General features: G+C 39.7%; 1 protein-coding gene across 1 annotated transcript; it reads right to left on the reverse strand.

Moving 5' to 3' along the window:
• Positions 1-15,156: 15,156 nt before the first annotated feature.
• tbxtb (T-box transcription factor Tb) lies at positions 15,157-18,156 on the reverse strand (the record flags this gene model as incomplete). The annotated part of the gene is made up of 8 exons (XM_080482413.1): positions 15,157-15,427; positions 16,207-16,336; positions 16,648-16,824; positions 16,942-17,000; positions 17,077-17,138; positions 17,346-17,480; positions 17,577-17,841; positions 17,951-18,156. The coding sequence occupies 8 exons, from the start codon at positions 18,154-18,156 to the stop codon at positions 15,157-15,159; spliced, it is 1,305 nt and encodes a 434-aa protein (XP_080338539.1).
• Positions 18,157-18,391: the final 235 nt, after the last annotated feature.

Consider the following 18,391-nt stretch of genomic DNA (forward strand, 5'->3'; position numbering starts at 1 on the left):
TTGCGTCAGAGCTGGAGCCAATGAAGTCAGAGACGGGGCAGGCTCGAGCAGGAGACGCTGTTACTGCCACTCACAGCAACCGCCCGGGCCTCATGTCCTCTACGTCACAGAGCTGGCACAAATTATGCCTGCTTGAACGTCTGTGCCTCGGTCGTTCTCTCACACATGGACAGTAAAATTTAATTTATGTGTGTAGCACACATATCGCGCTCCGTTCAGCGGCTTTGGAGTGCTCGCTCGCAGACATGCATTCCTGTAGTATAACCGCCGTGGAGCTTAAACAGCTTTCCATACAATATTATTTGTACTCTGCACAACATGGTATTGTGTAGCATCGAGCTGAGATAATATACTTTAAGATAATTCCAGGATGTTGTCCAATTGTTTTGAAAATCCAGTTTAATGTCATTTTCATCCATTATTTTTCATGATTTTTGAATCAATATATTGCACTTGTGCTGTATTAATATTCTAAATTAAAAATACAAATTACACACACACACACACACACACACACACACACACACACACACACACACACACACACACACACACACACACACACACACACACATGTAAATCCTGGTTATTTAGATTAGCGGGCAGTGTTTCTGTTGGCACTACCTCTGACCTACATTATCACATCTGCAGTTCTAGACGATGATTATGATGATGAGCATGTGGTCAGAGATCCATGGGGGAGGGACAGCAACAAAAAAAAAAAAAAAAAACCCACACACTCACAAAACAAACAGTGCTTATTGGCCTTGCTTGACGTCATTCAGCCATGTAAAACGCTTCACTGTGCAATCGTGTAAAACTGCAGGCAAAACAGGAGGTCATGTGTGTCTTTTCTGACAGTTGGAACACACAGGCCATCATATGTCGAGACACACATACACGCACTGCTACAAATATTATCCCCCCCCTTTTTTTTAACAGGTCAGGGAAATTGTGCTTTCTGACGGAGGTCTGTTGATGGTTTTAAACTGAAAATGTAGACTGAAGCATGATTCGGATTTTGGCTTTTCGTCTTTCTGACACTGGTTCAACAAGCGGAGCAGCAGCTGCAGCTCTGCTGGCAGCAGGCACATCTTATAGGCGATGACGCAAGCTGGAGACATGAGCCATGACCTCACCGGTTCCCCATCAAACCATCACCCTCTACCTCACATACACACACGGCTCGGTAACCTCCTGGCTTTACAGAATGCAAACACCGTCCCTCACTGCTGCACGACGCTACCACGACGCCGACTGTACACACACATGCTGACATGTTCACAATGTCTGAGCCAAAACGGAGATCTTTTTAACAAACAGCTCTACAGTTGGATCATTAGTTACAGCTGAGTGATGTCACACATCCTGTCAGTGTGTATGCGTGTTTTTTTTTAAAAGTGTGACGCATGTACGAGACGCTGCTGTTTGACTCCATGACTTTTGAAAGCATTGTTTGCAGCTACGAGACACGAGCACAATTAACAATACACAACATGTGTACAACCTTTTGTGTTTTATTCATGTGTGTTTTTCTGTGCCACGAGAAAAGACTGTTAAAGTTCTTTCAAGGCAGCATTTTTCCTGCAAAAAAAGGTAAACTGGATTTGAATCGTGTGATGAAACTCTAAGACACGTGTTTAATTTAGCTATGAAATATTTCCAATGATTTTAAATAGAATTTAAGCTCATTCCATTCAGTATTAACATGTGACTTAAAAAAATGTATATGCAATAGAATAATATGAAATAAAATAGCAGCGTCTAAAAGAGTCACTTAAAGGTAAACTGTTTTTGATGAGGACAAAAAACAAAACGCTCTAACAGGAAAATAACAGCGTAAAACAAGTTTTTGTCTCCCGTCTGTTTTAATGCAAATATAAATATGAGTAATTTTAAAAATGTTCGACTTTAATGCGCTTTTCACTTAATCTTTCATTATTACATATTTCATTTGAAAGAAAATGCAATATGTAATGTTATCCACAACATTACACACACACACACACATACAAAATCACTCTTCAGATGGTGTGATTTCTGCACATTTTCAACAATTTACCCTCAGTTTGGATTTATTAGAAATGTAAGAAAATAAGAATTTAACAAAGCGGTAGCAAGATTTGACTGCATTATCTTTATTCATTCAGCTGTTTATTTCTAGGGTACACGGCGTTGTGACTCCTAAACTTACTAATACAATGAAAGAATTAGGTGTCCTGCTTTTATTGAATGAAGTTTTTTTTAATTTTTCTTCATATTTACATTTTGAAATGTCATTCTGTGGGACAGATTGGACACCAAACGGGCACATTTTGGCCCACAGACCATATTTTTGACATCTCTGCTCCACAAAAAACAAAACAAAATAGAAAACAAAAAAAAAGGGCCGTGGTGAAATCGAGGACTTTATTAAAAATCATATCAAGTTACAATGGGTCACAGATGTGAGATGTAGGTTCTGACATTCAAAGTCCCCCTCGCACGCACACACACACGCACACACACACACGCACACACAAACTATTGAAATTTAATAGCAATGCTCATTGTGCTTTAATTTTGCATCTTACACATAAAATTGTATCGTCATAATCAAAACAACAACTGTTTTTTTCACCTCTGCAATCATGTTGAAACTCATCTTTAAAGTAAAGACAATAATTTTGCCTCAGCAAACATTTTTTTCTTGTATTTGTTAGTTTGCAATAAATGCAACACCAGTGGGGCGAACATAGTGGAGCATTAGAATCGAATTAAAAAAAAATTATTTTGTTAATTAAGACAAAAAAACTCCTAGTTTCTATTTTCTGTCAAATATCCTTTTCCAATACTGTTTGCTGGATTTTATCTTTATACTTTAGCCCCACCTAGTGTCTGCACGTCTGAGGACAACTTTAAAAGCTAGCAGCTAATAAAAGAGAGGGCAAAGGTCATGCAAAAAAAAAAAAAAACTATACAAATATGAGTAATGTTTGACTTTTTTCCTGTTAAATTCAACAGTAACTTGCAATACACATTAACACCACTATGTGGTATTATTGCACAAGCTGATTTGGCTCCAAATCAAAACGCTGAGGCCTGAGAAGCTCGACTACTGAGGAATAAACCATGAATCAGAGTACTTTTTTTTTAATAATGTCAGTGTATGTGAACATAACTGTGATCTCGAACCAAGTGCTCTGAGGCTCCGTTAGCTTCTGTTGTGTTTCCACAGTGTTTCACCCTCGTGGGCACAGAGCCAAACTAAAGAGACGCACATGGCACACAGCTGAAACTCGTCCTGTTCAATACTGCAGAGCAGCCTCAATATAAGAGCAGACCGGTCCAAAAGGTGAAGAACCGTTCTCTAAACTGTCTGAACTCAAACCCAAACAGAATGTCTCGCCTTGTCCTCGGTGGTTTTGCTGATCTTTGTGTACCAGGGAGTGGACTCCATTTTGTAAAGCTCTTCGTGATGTTAATGAGCTGGGAGAGCCATTGTTTTTACAGTGGAGAGGATATATGGCAACCATCTGCTCTGATAGCTGTGAAGCAGGGAGACAAAGACAGAGTTATAATACAGTGCAGCTCATCTAATCACCGTATAGACCTATTTACACATGTAGTGGTTTTATTCACCTATTTCTATCAATGTATGAAGGAACCTCACTTGTTTTGTTTGAACTAGTATAAGCCCTAATATTCATGCATTTTAAACTGCCGGTCATGAAAGAAAAAGTAGTTTAAAGAAGGTACAAATTGCTACTTTTACAGTGAAAAGTGAGAAGAAGAGTCAACGGACTCACTGAGCAATGATCAGTCAAGAAGCATCAAACACATTTTTATGAATTCACAGGGTTTTTTTCTACCACAGAACAAAACAACATTTAACTCATCGTCACTGCAATGAATCCATCAATTCAGTTCTGAAATGTGTGTTTTAATAAAATAACGAATAGTGATTTTTCTAAGATTTCTGCAAATCGTTCTGGGTTAAGGCATCCACTGGACCCACACATTGTCCTTGCTGCTCGCGTTAGAGTTATGACTATGTTATATCTAATATAATCAGTAAATGTTGATGACATTTTGCCATTGCTGTGCAAAGTATACAATTTTCATTCATGAGGCTTCATTTTCATTTCTGAACATTCAAATCAGATATGGCGCATTGAAAACGGCCGATATTCTATGAACATACTTATAATTGTTGCGATTAAGCTTTTCCACGTACACCGGGTTACAGGCACGCTTTGCTCTGTCTGAGAGACGCCGCTAATTTACACAGCTGAAAGCTGTTAACCACCTGTGGTGGGGATAGGTGAGTGGGCGTGCGGAGCTGAAGTGGACATCCAGGAGTGGCCCTGTAATGGACAAATCCAGGCTGCACACCAAGAGGCAAGACAAAAAAAATGCTTTGTCATACTGATATGAATCTCAATGCGCCTGCTCCTGCCGGCTCTGCTGGCCTCTCTGTGGATATCTGAGTGAACAAAAACGATCTCCATGAGAAAATATGAGCTTGAGCACTCAGGCCACAGTGAGTGGAGAGCCAGCAGACGATACGAATGCTCAGTTATTGTGCACGATGCTTGAAAAACATGTTAATACTAATTTAAGAAGGAGCTGTTCAGCTTGCAGAAACTAGACTTCTCTTGAATTTAACGATGGCGATGAAAGACTGAATGAAAAGAGAGATTGAGCTTACATATTGAGGTATTAAGTCTATAAGACTTTCTACTTCAGTATAGTCGTTTTCTAGGTTTAACATTTCTTCATTATTTACAAAAACATGTAGAACAATTTTTTATTGTATTTTGGATTGAGGGGTGTGTCAGTGTTATTGTATCGTAGCATATGAAACATGCATCAAAGCAGTTGGTGTGGCAAAATTCTGCGTGAGGGAGTTTCAGCGGGTGCGTACCCCCCAAGTGGTCACAGATGCCAGGCACAGCCGGAGAAGGAAGTGCCCGGCTCTCCTTCTCTCTTATTCGAGGGAAACTCTCATCTGGGCACAGGCCCAAAATAGGTACATTGCCAAAGACTGCAACACAAACAGGTCTTCAACACAGACATGCTGATCTGCAGGTCTGATACAGTGAGTGTATATTGACATCCGAAAGGTCCTTGATCTTTTAAAAATAACTTGTAAAATGAGAAGATGTACAAATGAATGACTTTGATCCATTTACAAACCTTCTTCAAAACATGGTCCATTGCTATAAGGCAAACAAAAAGATAAGATACAGTAAAGATCACAGAGATGTTCATTTCAGAAAAAGGTAAAACTATCCAAAAACATGAAAGGGTGTGAAAATGCTAACAAATTAATGGAACCTGAATACATACTGCGATTGGAAAAACTTAACAAACTGATGTTGTACACAGGCGTACTGTCATGACAGAAGACATTCAATCATACCCGGTGTCCTGGATAAAAACGTCTTGCAACAGAGTCTGTACTTAAGTTTTAAGACAGAAAGTGAAGGTTTGTGTGACTTTAAGGAAAGGTTAACGGAAAGACGGAAAGACGGGAAGAGCTTCAAGCGATTGGTCAGCAGCTTGTATTTCAATGGGAAAAGTGGCTAAAATGGCATCTGTATGGACATACAATCAGTAAGCAGGACAGACATTCGGATTGATGGCTCATAGTTGTTAAAAACAAAGTTCATGTGGTAATGTAGTTTGTGAAGAGAGACAGGAAAGCAACTCTTCCTCATGTGGTTGCAAATGCCAGTTCAGGAAATGATCAGACTTAAAAAAAAGCCAATATTTTTGGGAGAAATCACCTTTCTGCCCTGATGAACCGTCTCATTGTTGGAGCCAATACCATACTGTCATTGGTGGTCATTGGGTTTTCAGCGCCAACACAGAAAGACAATCAAAACACAACCTTTGACACACATATACAACTACAGTCAACAAATAATCCAACACCTGTCTCTTTGGATTTTGCAAGAAGCGGAAGAATCCAGAAGTGACACCATGCAGGCATTGAGGAAACATGCAAACTCCTCACAGGAAGGCCACAGCTAGAAGCTGAACCCTGGTCTCTTTTCTGTGAAACAAGACGACGACTGCTACACTGTGCGACCTCAAATTTACCGTCTTATCTATAAAGTAGGGAACAAAAAGAAAAGTGTGTATCACTCCAGGAGAGATGTACACTTGGTATGGCTCATCACCATACTAAGATGCTTTTTGCCCAACTCACTATGAGCCAGGGCCGGATACACTCTGGACTGGTCAGCAGTCCATCACTGGACAAACACACAGAGACAGACAACCACACACACTCACATTCACACCTTTGTACAATTTACGGTTACCAAGTAACCTCACATGCATATTTCTGGACATGTATAAACATTGCCAGATCAAAACAAGGGATTCTCATTATTTAATGATGATGAAGTTTAAAACTGACTCGTGGTGTGCAAAGAACACGCCACACGTGTCCAGTCCTACTGCAACCCATTTCTATATCCACAGCGCTATTCATGAGGGAAGGCGTGACTCTCTGCTTGAAGGTGATGCTGTTCTTGGCCTTGAACTTACAACTCCTGTCATGTGTTTGCCAGTATAATAGCGGCCACACTGTGGTTCATGGTTTTTTTTTTTTTTTTAAGCTACCTTGTGAAAAGGAGGAATGCGTGAATTCAAACTGAATGGTGAGCAGAACCTGAGTTTCCAACTACCTGACCACTAATGCAGCAGAAACAGGATAGAATATATAAAAATGCCATTTTACATCACAGTGCCTGGTATCTGACTGATACAAGTGACACATGAGATCATAGGTACACCAGAGAAAATCAACTGTATATGTCTGTTTTTGTTTACACCTGATATTGTTTATCACTCAGTAAAAATATAGAATGTTTTTATTTATATTCTCAGTTTATGTGATCATTTACTTGCTTGAATTATATTTCACATGTCACATGGTGTTTAATCTCAAATCTCATAGGACGTGATGTATAACTACAAGTTTTATTCTGATGCATAAAGCACGAAGTAAATATGTAACTGTCAAACAATGTTCTTCTTTTTCTATGGAGCTAACATAGGAAGGATATACCTCAATGAGAATTAAAACAAGAGTAGGACTGGAAGATCCCAAAAACCACACAATAATATATATTTTTTTAAAGGGCAAAATGTAGTAGAAAGAAGAGTTAGTCTGTTGGTAACATAAAGAGACAGTTGTTTTAACACAAATATTTAAAGTTGATTCACTTGTAACCAGGGTCCCAATGTGCACCTTTGAGTCACGATAGGATTTGACACTCCGATCAATTTACGGACTCAACGAGTTTATAAATAGTTATTGTGTTTGTTAAATATTTAGGATGTTTTTTTATTTAGCAATTTATCGTGCTGGTGCATTCAGTTGGCGAACACATCCGATCAATGGACGATAGGTGTAATGGCAATATAATGGAAATTGTGCCATCCTCCAGCTCAACTGACCTCAAAACCTACAAAAACTTCACTATTTAATCATTAATCTATTTGAATGAATGAATGAATGAATGAATGAATGAATGAAGATTTAATACATTTTAACGTTTTGTTTTTTAGACAAAGATACTGGCCAGCTAAGTAATGGTTTTAACCCATCTTCTATACCTACTTTATCTGTGAAAGTATTCCAGCCAGCACACTTCATTTTTTTAAACGTGTTTTTAATGTCAGAATGACGCGAGTCAGAATTTGCAATAATGAAAGCAAAAGCTTTTTAAAACTATACCGTAATACTGCCACTTTACTATAAACCGACGTTTTTGCCATCACTGTCACCTATTTTGATTGTCTTTAATTTCACTTTATGATTTCAGCGGTGTAACTCTGTTTACGAACACCAGCACTGACAGTGGGATATACAGTAAAAGCAGAGTTACCAGCAGTGGTTGAGATCCAGGCTGGCAGAGTCAAGCTCATTCAAAGCAGACAATCCACAGAGTTGCTTCAGGTCTCAAACTCGAGAGCCAGAGCCAATCCAAAGTCGTTAAACAGTTATCCAATGACTGCAAAAAGACATGAAACACTACCAAGGAGGTTTAGAAACAACTGCAAGAAAGACAACGTGAGGTCTGTGTTGTGTCATTTTGTTAAATTTACCACTGAAAAAGTATATGCGCAGGCTTCTCACAAGGAGTACAATACCAACAACTTGTATTTAAGACAGATAGGATCTTCAGCATGATCACAGTAAATAAATGTTGCCTCTACATTCATAGAGAAAATATAAATATAGACAATACAATATCAGTGTTTCCCACTTCTTCACCCCTGATTGATGTGTTTTTAGTGACACCAGTCAGAAAGCCTGCAAACGTCACAATCATGTGAATCAGACAGCCAAAATAAGACCCGATTTTAAAACATTTATGTAGGAGAACCACTGTTATGAGCCTCTTGTTTATGTCTGATTACACATTTTCAAAATCAACAGGTCTGTCTTTGGCTGAGTGCTGAGAACCAGGCTGCCAAGCAGGCTGAGGTCACAGACAAGTAACTGATCTAATAACTATGATGTCACAGATGGCGCTTGCAATACTTTCTGTATTCTGTATCAGAAAATTAAAGTCAGTGAAGCAACCAAACCTGATGTCACACAAACGTGACCTCACTTGGGACGAGGAGATTATAAAAAGTAATCCCAAGCAACACACATTGTTTTTCTAGGGATAAAGATACTTATTTTCAATGAGATGTCATTGCATGTTTGTGAGGCAATGTCACTGTACGGCTTTACTACTGTGAGGATTTCACTTTAATACAACTACACCTGTGCAGGCTCAGAGCACGAGGAAGTTTAGGAGCCTCTCTGCCAAAGAACATCAGAAAAGGAAATGTCCAGGTTACAAATGCCAGATAATTTATTTATAATTTCACATACCTGCACTCTGTTGCAACAGTTCAACTTTCAACCTACCATTTCTGACCATGACTCCTACCTTGATCGCTGCTTCCTGCAGGTGGAGAGTCCTCAAACCGCTGGACGTCCGGACTTTTCCGTTTCCTCGACATTTGCTGTTGAGTGTTTAATCTATCCACCGCTAAATCGATATCTGCTGATAAGGTGAGACGCCTTCAACCGGCTGGATATAAAACGCAAGCAACAGTCTGAGGGGGGTGAGAAGAGAAATAAATCTCAGTCCCATTCATTCAGATCCCTTCTCTATATGCGCCCTTTGCAGCGTGCGGTGTGCGCAAAGTTACCATGTGGTGGCCAGCCGAGCATCTGGAGACGCAGCGAGGCGTGGAGCCGGTCAGCCCATGAATCCCACCGTAATCGGAAAAGAAGTGTCTCCAGCGCCGGTCCGGGGCTTATTTCTCTTGACAAATGAGAAATATTCGCAGCCGAAGTGATTTGTCGATCACGTGTGTCGCAGATTAGAGCGCAAAAAGAAATTACGCACTGAAGGCAACTTGTTGATCCACGTCTTTATGGAGAAAAAAGAGAGTTTTCGTCACTCCGGATGCGCACATAAAAAAAAGCGTTTTAGAATTTCAACATTGTGTAAGGTGTTTTTATTTTTTCTTGAATGGTGCTCAGAGACGTCAGACTACAAGTCTAATCAGGCGCGGATGACGCACAGCCGACACAACGGGAACTCTTGGGTCTCTTCAGCGGTGAAGAGCAGACTGGATGAAGAGTATCTGGACAGTCTGTCAGCTAAAGTACACCAGAGAGCCAGTCCCATTTGGCAACTAAGTTGCTTTCTGGCAACATGTGTTAAGGAGGGCAGGGTCAGAATTGGAGACAGTGTAGCTGAGAAGTGGTGTCGGAGTAGTGAGTGGTACAGTACCTTTTCCTTCACAACACCATCCCTCCTCCAGCGGCGAGTCAAAAACTCACTATTAGTCTGTGACACGTCTTGCGCAAAACCTCCTAATCCAAGTGCCAAGGTAACATAAAACGAACAAACGCGCATTGTGTAGTGAGGACCAGTCTTGGACGTACAGGTTTGCTTTCACTTGAGTTTTGCTGGAACAAGTTGAGAATCAAGCTGGATGGATGCAGCAGAGTCGTGGTATTATCCGAGGAGGCGGTGACGCCACCGGTCTGGCTTTTACAAATTGCTTGATGGTAGTTTTCCCCTCCAGTCGACTCTGCTCTGAATGCCAGATAATTAAAATGGGAAAATTGCAAAAGGGCTTCGCATGCTTGGGAAGATTTAGAGTTGTCCGGTTGAATCAAACTGCACGTACCTCCCGAGATGATCCCTGACTTCCACACTGACACACACGTTACTATTATCAGTAGTGTCACAGCAGGGTGTCACAGCCCCCCCCCACCCCCCCCCCCCCCCCCCCCCCCCCCCCCCACCCACTTGATTCTCCTTTCATACGCTGACTTATTTATGAACACTCACGGGTCAGGGGATCATATTCCATTTACTACATCTGGTTCACATTTCCACTGCCGCGCAGATACTATTTCTCCAGATTGCGCACATTGGAGTGTCACAGCGATGTGTTTTGAAATGAAAAAGAAAAAAGGCTCCTTGCAAGGAGCTACAGTTGCGTTCATGCCACAGACGCTGGGATTTGGTGGTATTTTCTGTAGGTAAACACGCCTCCTTTTCTCTGTCTCTCTGGTTCCCCCCTCCTATCCCTCATTCACTGCAGCTACTGACGTCAAGACATGCTTGCGTCAATGCTCCCTGCTTTGACAGAGAGCTTTTTTTTTTCTTCATTGGGATCATAATGGGATTATTAGGCTCAGAGAAATCCCCCCATTCACAGCTTTCTAGATTCTTTTAAAAATAAGCCCCATTATGCTTTTTATGATTTCAATATTATTCCTGAAAATTAAATAGATATATAATTGACTCATTCAATTGCAATAATGCTATTTGTTAGGGTTTTCTGTTACATTTCAGTTCTATATAGCCACATCATTGGACAAAAAATGAATCTACAAAGATCTTTATGTTAATTCAAGCATTAAGCAGATGTATCTGAATAGTTAAAAAGTACCCCCAGTCTCTGTATTATCACTAGTTGCGAGTAACACCCTCCATCAGTGATGATAAACATCTCTATACACAAACAAAGACAGTCATTTGCACACATGGTGACACATTAACTGCAGAGACCACAGCCATTTCTGCCGCAATGATTGGTTGACAGTGAGATGCTCAGAGACACGAGTGAATCAGTCAGTTGTACATGTTTGATTTAGCAGATTAGATGCCTGTTCCATCCGGTCAGTCTGTGGTTTGCTTTGCTATAAGAGAAAGGATATCATGATGTCTTCATGCACTGACCTTGATCTGATGTGCCTCTGGGCCAGTGTCTCTCTTCACTTCAGTCATAATGGTTTTTTGTTTTTTTTTACCTACACTTTTTCAGCTTTGTATTTTAAGCAAGTCTCAATATTCAAACACATTTTCTGCAAATAGTAATGTTTTTCTCAAGCAACCTCACCAATATAGAATTAAACTGGGCACATATTTAAAAACATATGTTTACCTGAAATACGCAAGAAGAAAAAGGAAATCTGTATATTTGTAGATATCAGAAAGTGGACTATTGCCCTAATTTGGAGGGTTACAGAAAAACCACAGATGTTCGTTTGCAATTCAATGAAAGTCCAACATCTGTTAGGGGTTTCACTGAAGGAGGAAATACCATCAGTAAAACCTCAGGTTGTTGGTAATATTTTTGTTTGAGTGACTCGTCCATCCATCCATCCATCCATCCATCCATCCATCCATCCATCCATCCATCCATCCATCCATCCATCCATCCAACAATAAATCTCAAACATTTTTTTTGATGACATGAGGAAACCAGAGCACTTGGTGAAAACTCACAAGCTCACACGCAAACAACAGCCCAGAAATAAACATGGGATATATTCACCGTGCGAGATGAGGGTGTTAACCACAACATTCAGTGCTCATTTGTCATTGCAACATGATTTTTCAAGACACCATATAGTTAGTCTGGGGTCACTGCAGCATGTTCTGGAAACGCAACATTAATATGTTAAACCAAAGAGCCCTTCTGCTTTCACAGTCTCCCTGCTATTCATGGAGGTAGGAAGTTGGCAGGTCAACAAAGAGAATGCATAGTGCTCCATTAATGTCGCCCTTTTAGCTCACTCTACTACACTTTATATAATTATTTATCTCCACACTTTACGGCCCACGAGCCAATGTCCAAAAATGTATAAATAACTAGTTTGTTGAATTTTTAGCATTCTTAAATCAAAATCAAAATGGTTCCAAATAACTGTATTTACTCAATTTATTTCAAGGTTAAATAGAAGATCACCAAATCATTCAAATGCATAATAAGTTTGTTGATTGAAATTACAGGCACACAGTTCGTCCTTTTCATTGAGGTAGCTGCTATAATGCATAATTGTGGTAGTTATGCTTTGTCACAATGACATTCGTCTTTCTTTAAACTGATTGAAGTTGACTGTCGCTGATGTATACTATAATAAACATTTGTAACACAACACTGACTATCGTATTTGGTGGGATGGTGATCACACTGAGTCTTTTGGACAAAGATGATAAGATTATATCTGGAGATATCAAGAGTAAAACAGAGTGATGCTCTTTTATTATTAATTAAACTTATAGTACATGGCTCTTAATATACAAAGTAAATAGCTCTTACACCCATTCAGGTTCTGTGAGCCAAAACAATGTTCAAGCCAATCACAAATGCATAATGTTCATATGAGGTGCACTCACCTGGGATTTCTGAGCCAAACCACTTGGTTCACCAGGTAATATGTTTTAAAGCTTGTACTATTATAACAGACTAGGTTATGGCATATGGCAAAGGGAATATTAATTTAAGGGGAGATACTTGTAGAATGAAGGAGGAGCACTGACGGCTGCAAAAGGAAACAAACATTCAACTCATTCAAAGAAGTTGATGAAGTTGCGAGGTGGTGTATGGATCAGCATTCCACACACAAAGGGAACATTCCCCAAATTGGATGATGTGGTTGAATTACCTTCCTCTCTGGAGAAACATGAACAAATACCTTTATGGGTTCTACATTCCTATTAATTCAACCTATAGGAACATAAATCTTGTAAACATAATGTTGTGACACTACCTTCACTTTGCACCCTTCAGAGATGCAGTTCAGTAACACAGGTCACAATCACACATGAAAATATGTGATTGTGACTGGAGGTTGTTTGCCAACACTGACACAGCTTAAAACATTTTTCTGAGCCAATTAACAAAACACAAGTCTGGGCTTGCACAATGACAAGACGCTTTTTAAAGCTTAGTGTATATTTGATGGGAGTATTCGTGAAATTTTGATAAATGCTCACTTTTCTGCACATATATATTAAAAACATAAATATTCTCACTTGTCAGTTGCTATAGCCCTCAAATAACCTGGTATCAAACTCCAGTGATGTGCAGGAAATAGGGTGTGACATGTTTTAACCAACCAAAATGTCGCCAGCATGTTTTAGTTTCACACAAGAGAAAGTGATGTTGCCTTGACATTAATGTGATTTATTGGTTGAAAGTAATGACAACAACACAATGACTTATTGCTTTGATCATTTGTTTTTATCTCTGTCAATACAAATAGTTCCACCACAAAATGACTTGGCAACATCATTACACGTGTTCATTACTATACTATCTCTTCTATTAAAACATTACATCCATATTTTGTGTGCGACGAGAGAAAAACTGAAGGTAGACGTCCTTAATGCTGATCTAGCAAACTACAGCCATTAGTTGCTAATGGTGTTGAAACACATATGTCTACAGACATAGAGTGTATGAAATGTCACGGTGCTGTTTTGCTTCTGTTGCATTCAAACAGATGGAAACTGGAATGGAAACCAATTGGGACTTTCCTATTTCTCGGTTTACAGGTTAAACTGCTCCCATGACAACATGAACTGGGCAGTATGGCCGCCTCCGGCACTGCTGCGCCATTGTTGTTGTCAGAGTCCAGAATAGGGAAAATTGAAATCATCATCACATTTATAAACTGAGATGAAGCTCAAGCGGTAAAATTTATTCTCAAACAAAATTTACGATAAACTTGCTGTACAGAAAAAAAACTACTTTGGCTCAGTGAATATATTATGAATTTTCATCCCCCACTTTCCCAGTGGGAAACTCTCAATTTAACCATGTTCAAATGCTTTTTTCCTCCCCTCCAATGGGGTAAGTGGCACATTGGCCCTTGAAAGTCATTTTCTCAAATCTGTTGAAAGATTCAAGGTTCCTCAAGGTATTTATACTCTGATCAGACATAACACTTTGCTGTGATCGCCTTCTTAATATTGTGCCACTCCCCTTTGAAGGAGCCACAAAAGATGACTTGTAATGCCCCATTTATTTTGATACTTTTCTATCAAAAACTGCAATTTGTTGGAGTTGATTCTGCTCCGAGGTTTTGAAAATTTGATTTTTTTTTGCCAAACTACAGTATAAGACATTTTCACAATCTGGATCTGGAAACCCAAACTGCTTTTTGCTTGAATGTTGAAGGCTGCAAGTTTTAGATGCTGGTGGTAGTGGGTGCATTTGACTCTATTGTAATGTTGTGGGGGAATCAGCAAGGATCTTCACCACCCTTGACAGAAAAATATCAGTTGGGAACCACTGCACATGAGGAAAAACCATATTCCACTGTAAGTAGTCATCACTCTCCAATTTATTCAGCAAAATATATTGAAACATGCTCCAACATTGTGGTAAAAAAAAGTTACATTTATTTATGTACAAAAATTGGCTGATACTAGATTTACACTATCAACAATGTTAAAAAACCATTTAACATTTTTTTGCATTCTGCTCTGTATATCATTGAGTCACGCTTAATATAAGCAGATTAGAAAACATTGTTGTTTGTAAACATTATATGTTTCTATAAGCTGCAAACATTGAATAGACAAGAGTATAAAAATACAACAATAACAAAACAAATATAGCATCGTTTTTTTTAATGTGTAGTTATAACCGGGTATTTTCAAGGACTTTTTAAATGTCTGTCCTGCGTCTCATTCGATCCATCTTGTGTTGGTGAGGTGTGGAAAATGGACATCTGAAATTGTATCTTAAATTATCCAAATAAACTTATTTGGGAGTTGATTGTTCCTCTTAATCGTACGGGATGGATCGTACTGTAGAGGAGGTTTCTTTCTGCGTCCATTAGAGGGATGGTGGGGTCACAGGGGTCCAGGCTGAGGGGAGGCGTCCGGGGGGAGACGCGTCAAACTGCGCGCCGTCAAGCACTTCTGTGGCCGCGCCGCTGTCGTACATGGGGGCGCCAGAAGAGGGCACTGTGACTGAGTGAGACAGGCCGGGGTAGTGACTGCTGGACCCGCGGAGGAACTGTGAGCTCAGGCAGTTGTTCACTCCTCCATTCTGGGACACTGGATTCAGGGGGGAGTTACTCATAGACCACAGGCTGGTGTACTGACTGCACAGGGAGAAAAACATTTTTGATTTCATTGCAAAAGTAGACTTGTGATCAAATTAGTTTTTAAAACAAATGTTTCTCCGATGTGATGGAATATGGACAGTCAAATTTAGGTTGAAACAAAAATGAAAAAGGAATCTGCAAAGCTTTTATTTCAATCTTAAAACTGTTGCACATGATACCATTTCATATCCAAAGAAAATGTATTTTCTTTAAACTAAGAAAAATAATACAACCATTTTGTTTACTAAACTTAGGTAACAGCAAGATATATGAGTATAAAACTCACTTAGTTTCTTTCAACATACTTTTTGGGATATCTGTATCTCATATTTTCCCTTTAATGATTCTATAGTGTCTTTTCAGATCAGTAAGATTAAGTTTACTGTGACACAAATTGCATCTACAAGGCTCATTCCTGAAAATGCTTAATGGTATCTGCTTATGTGTTGAAAGGCAAACTTTTTACCCTTTATTTGACGACAAATTAATAAAATCTTTTACTTTATAAATGGGTTTTTTCCCCGTAAGACAAATCAGCCAATTTAAACCATTGTATTTTTCTCTCTTACATTCAAAAAGTTGAGATTTATTTTATTATAAAAAGAATGATAGGCTGCAATACACTGAACAAACAAAATCAAAATCACCCACTAATTTGACCCACATATTTTCACTTTCAGTTATGTATTTACGGATCCTAATCATTTAATTTGTGTATCTGAGAAGATTCATTTTTAACAATATAAAAGAGGAACTAAATTGGCACTTGCACAAACCTTGAGTTGGCAGCTGAGGTTGAATTGTGAGCTATTGGCATCATGCTTGAATGTGCTTGCATCTGCAGACTGGACCAGTTATCATGACTGGAGAGCATGGACAGACAGGGTGAAGACTCAGAGTAGCTGTCTGCAAAACAAGAAGAGACACTGGGCGTTTAACTTCTCACATTTTGTCACAGCTTATATACTGCCCTCCATGAGTGTATATGTCGGAATTTTCTCTCCTAATATCAGCATGGTGGTCAAAGGGGTTAACAGAATACACCCTGTGTCTGAAGCTCAGCCATTTACAGCTCTGTTCTCTGCAGACACAAAAGCCAGAGGAATGCAAGACATTCCCCACTCAACATTTGTTTGAGTTTCTTGTTAATAGATGGGGGAGTAGTTAGAAGGTCCAAATTCTTGGAAATATGACTGTGAAATGTAGGGAGCACTCACTGGGCGAGTTGGTCCGATGTGTATATGAGCTGGTGTAAGGGGCAGAGCGATGGTTTCTCATGGTGGAATAGCGGTCACAGCCATGCGATGGTGAAAGGGAAATGGGACTCCCAAACTGGCTGTGAGGACTCGCAGGAGGGCAGAGGGAACCAGTGCCGGGAATTAACCAGCTACCTACTAGCTCCACAAAGAAGAAAATACATTGTGAGACAACATGTGCACCAAGGGTTTATGACGGAACAGTGCAAAAAAACAAAAAAAAACAACAACAAAGTTATCATAATATACACTTACATTGAGAGTACCCTGATTGGTTTTCATTGGCATCTTCTCTTAGGTCTTTGTGGTCCGTCCTGGCAGAAAAGAGATTGCATTATATCCTCTGAACACAATGAAAGTATGGAAACTGCAATTGTACTTTCAACTCACCTCTCTTTTGCATCAAGAAAAGCCTTGGCAAAAGGATTGTACTTTATTTTCAACGCAGTTATCTATCAAACAAAGCATATAAACATATTCAACATAATTAGGACCCACAGTTAAAACAGCCAAAACGGGATTTTGAGTTATGCGTAAAGTACGCCATGCGTAAATTATGCACGCATTTAACGCACATAAAGACTCTTTTCCCGCCACGAAAATTTTATATAAAATCAATAAACTCTGCTAAAGCATTAAAAAAGGATGCCATCACCCACCTCTTCGTTTTGGTATGCCGTTACTGCAATGAACTGTGTCTCGGGGAAGGAGTGACTGGTGATCATTCTCCGCGGGCCTCCAACTCGAACGATGTGGATCCGTGGCTCATACTTGTGTAAGGAATTTAACATAATCTGAAAAAACACTGTAACTTATTATATATTTCGTATCTTAAATATTTAAAGGAAAAATTAAATAATGACTAATGTATTTTTTTTTTTTTTACTCACCTGGCCTCCTCCGTTGAGTTTATTTGTGAGTTTGACTTTACTAAAGGAGACGGGAGCTTTCATCCAGTGCGCCCCGAAGTTTGGGGAGTCCGGGTGGATGTAGACACAGCTGGGGGTCTGAGGTTCAGGTTTCCCCCCAGGAACCCACTCCCCGTTCACATATTTCCACCTGTGGTTGTCCGCAGATGAGAAATCCAGCAAAAAAGAGTACATGGCGTTCGGGTCCAATCCAGAGACGTTCACTTTCAGCACGGGAAACATACGCCTTCAGAAAAATAAAAAAAAATAAAAACACCAAATAAATGAAAAAGAAAATATATTTTAAAAAAATAGATCATGCTATCTGTGATTAATTCCAGTGCATCGAAGCTCACCTGCCGTTTTTTGTGACTATCATTTCATTTGTAAGATCTTTGAATTTTTGCCACAGCTCGCTGTCATCCAGAGACACCTTCAGCTCCCTCTCCGTGGGGTCTCCTTTCTCGCTGCCGGCCTGCAGCTCACTTTCCACGGCGCTGAGGAGGTGATCCACCCGGTACTGGACGGCCTTACTGGGACATTCGCCCGCGCCTGTAGCCATCCTTTCCAACAGCTCCAGGGCTGGATAGTTGTAAGCTATAATAAGGGCTAATTGTAAGACGAAGAAAATCCTCTAAGCTGCTTTCTTCTTGTGTGTCGAAAAGATCACTTTTTATCTCAGGATGCAAAACGACACTAACAGCTCCTAAATATATAGGCCAAGAGAGGCTCCATGTCAGGATGGGTGTTTGGAGTGGAGTTGGTTGGCTCCTCTCCTCTTTGATCTCTGCGGGCTT

The sequence above is a fragment of the Lipophrys pholis genome, assembly GCF_963383615.2.
Source record: "Lipophrys pholis genome assembly, chromosome: 15".
In the NCBI taxonomy this organism is placed as follows: Eukaryota; Metazoa; Chordata; class Actinopteri; order Blenniiformes; family Blenniidae; genus Lipophrys; species Lipophrys pholis.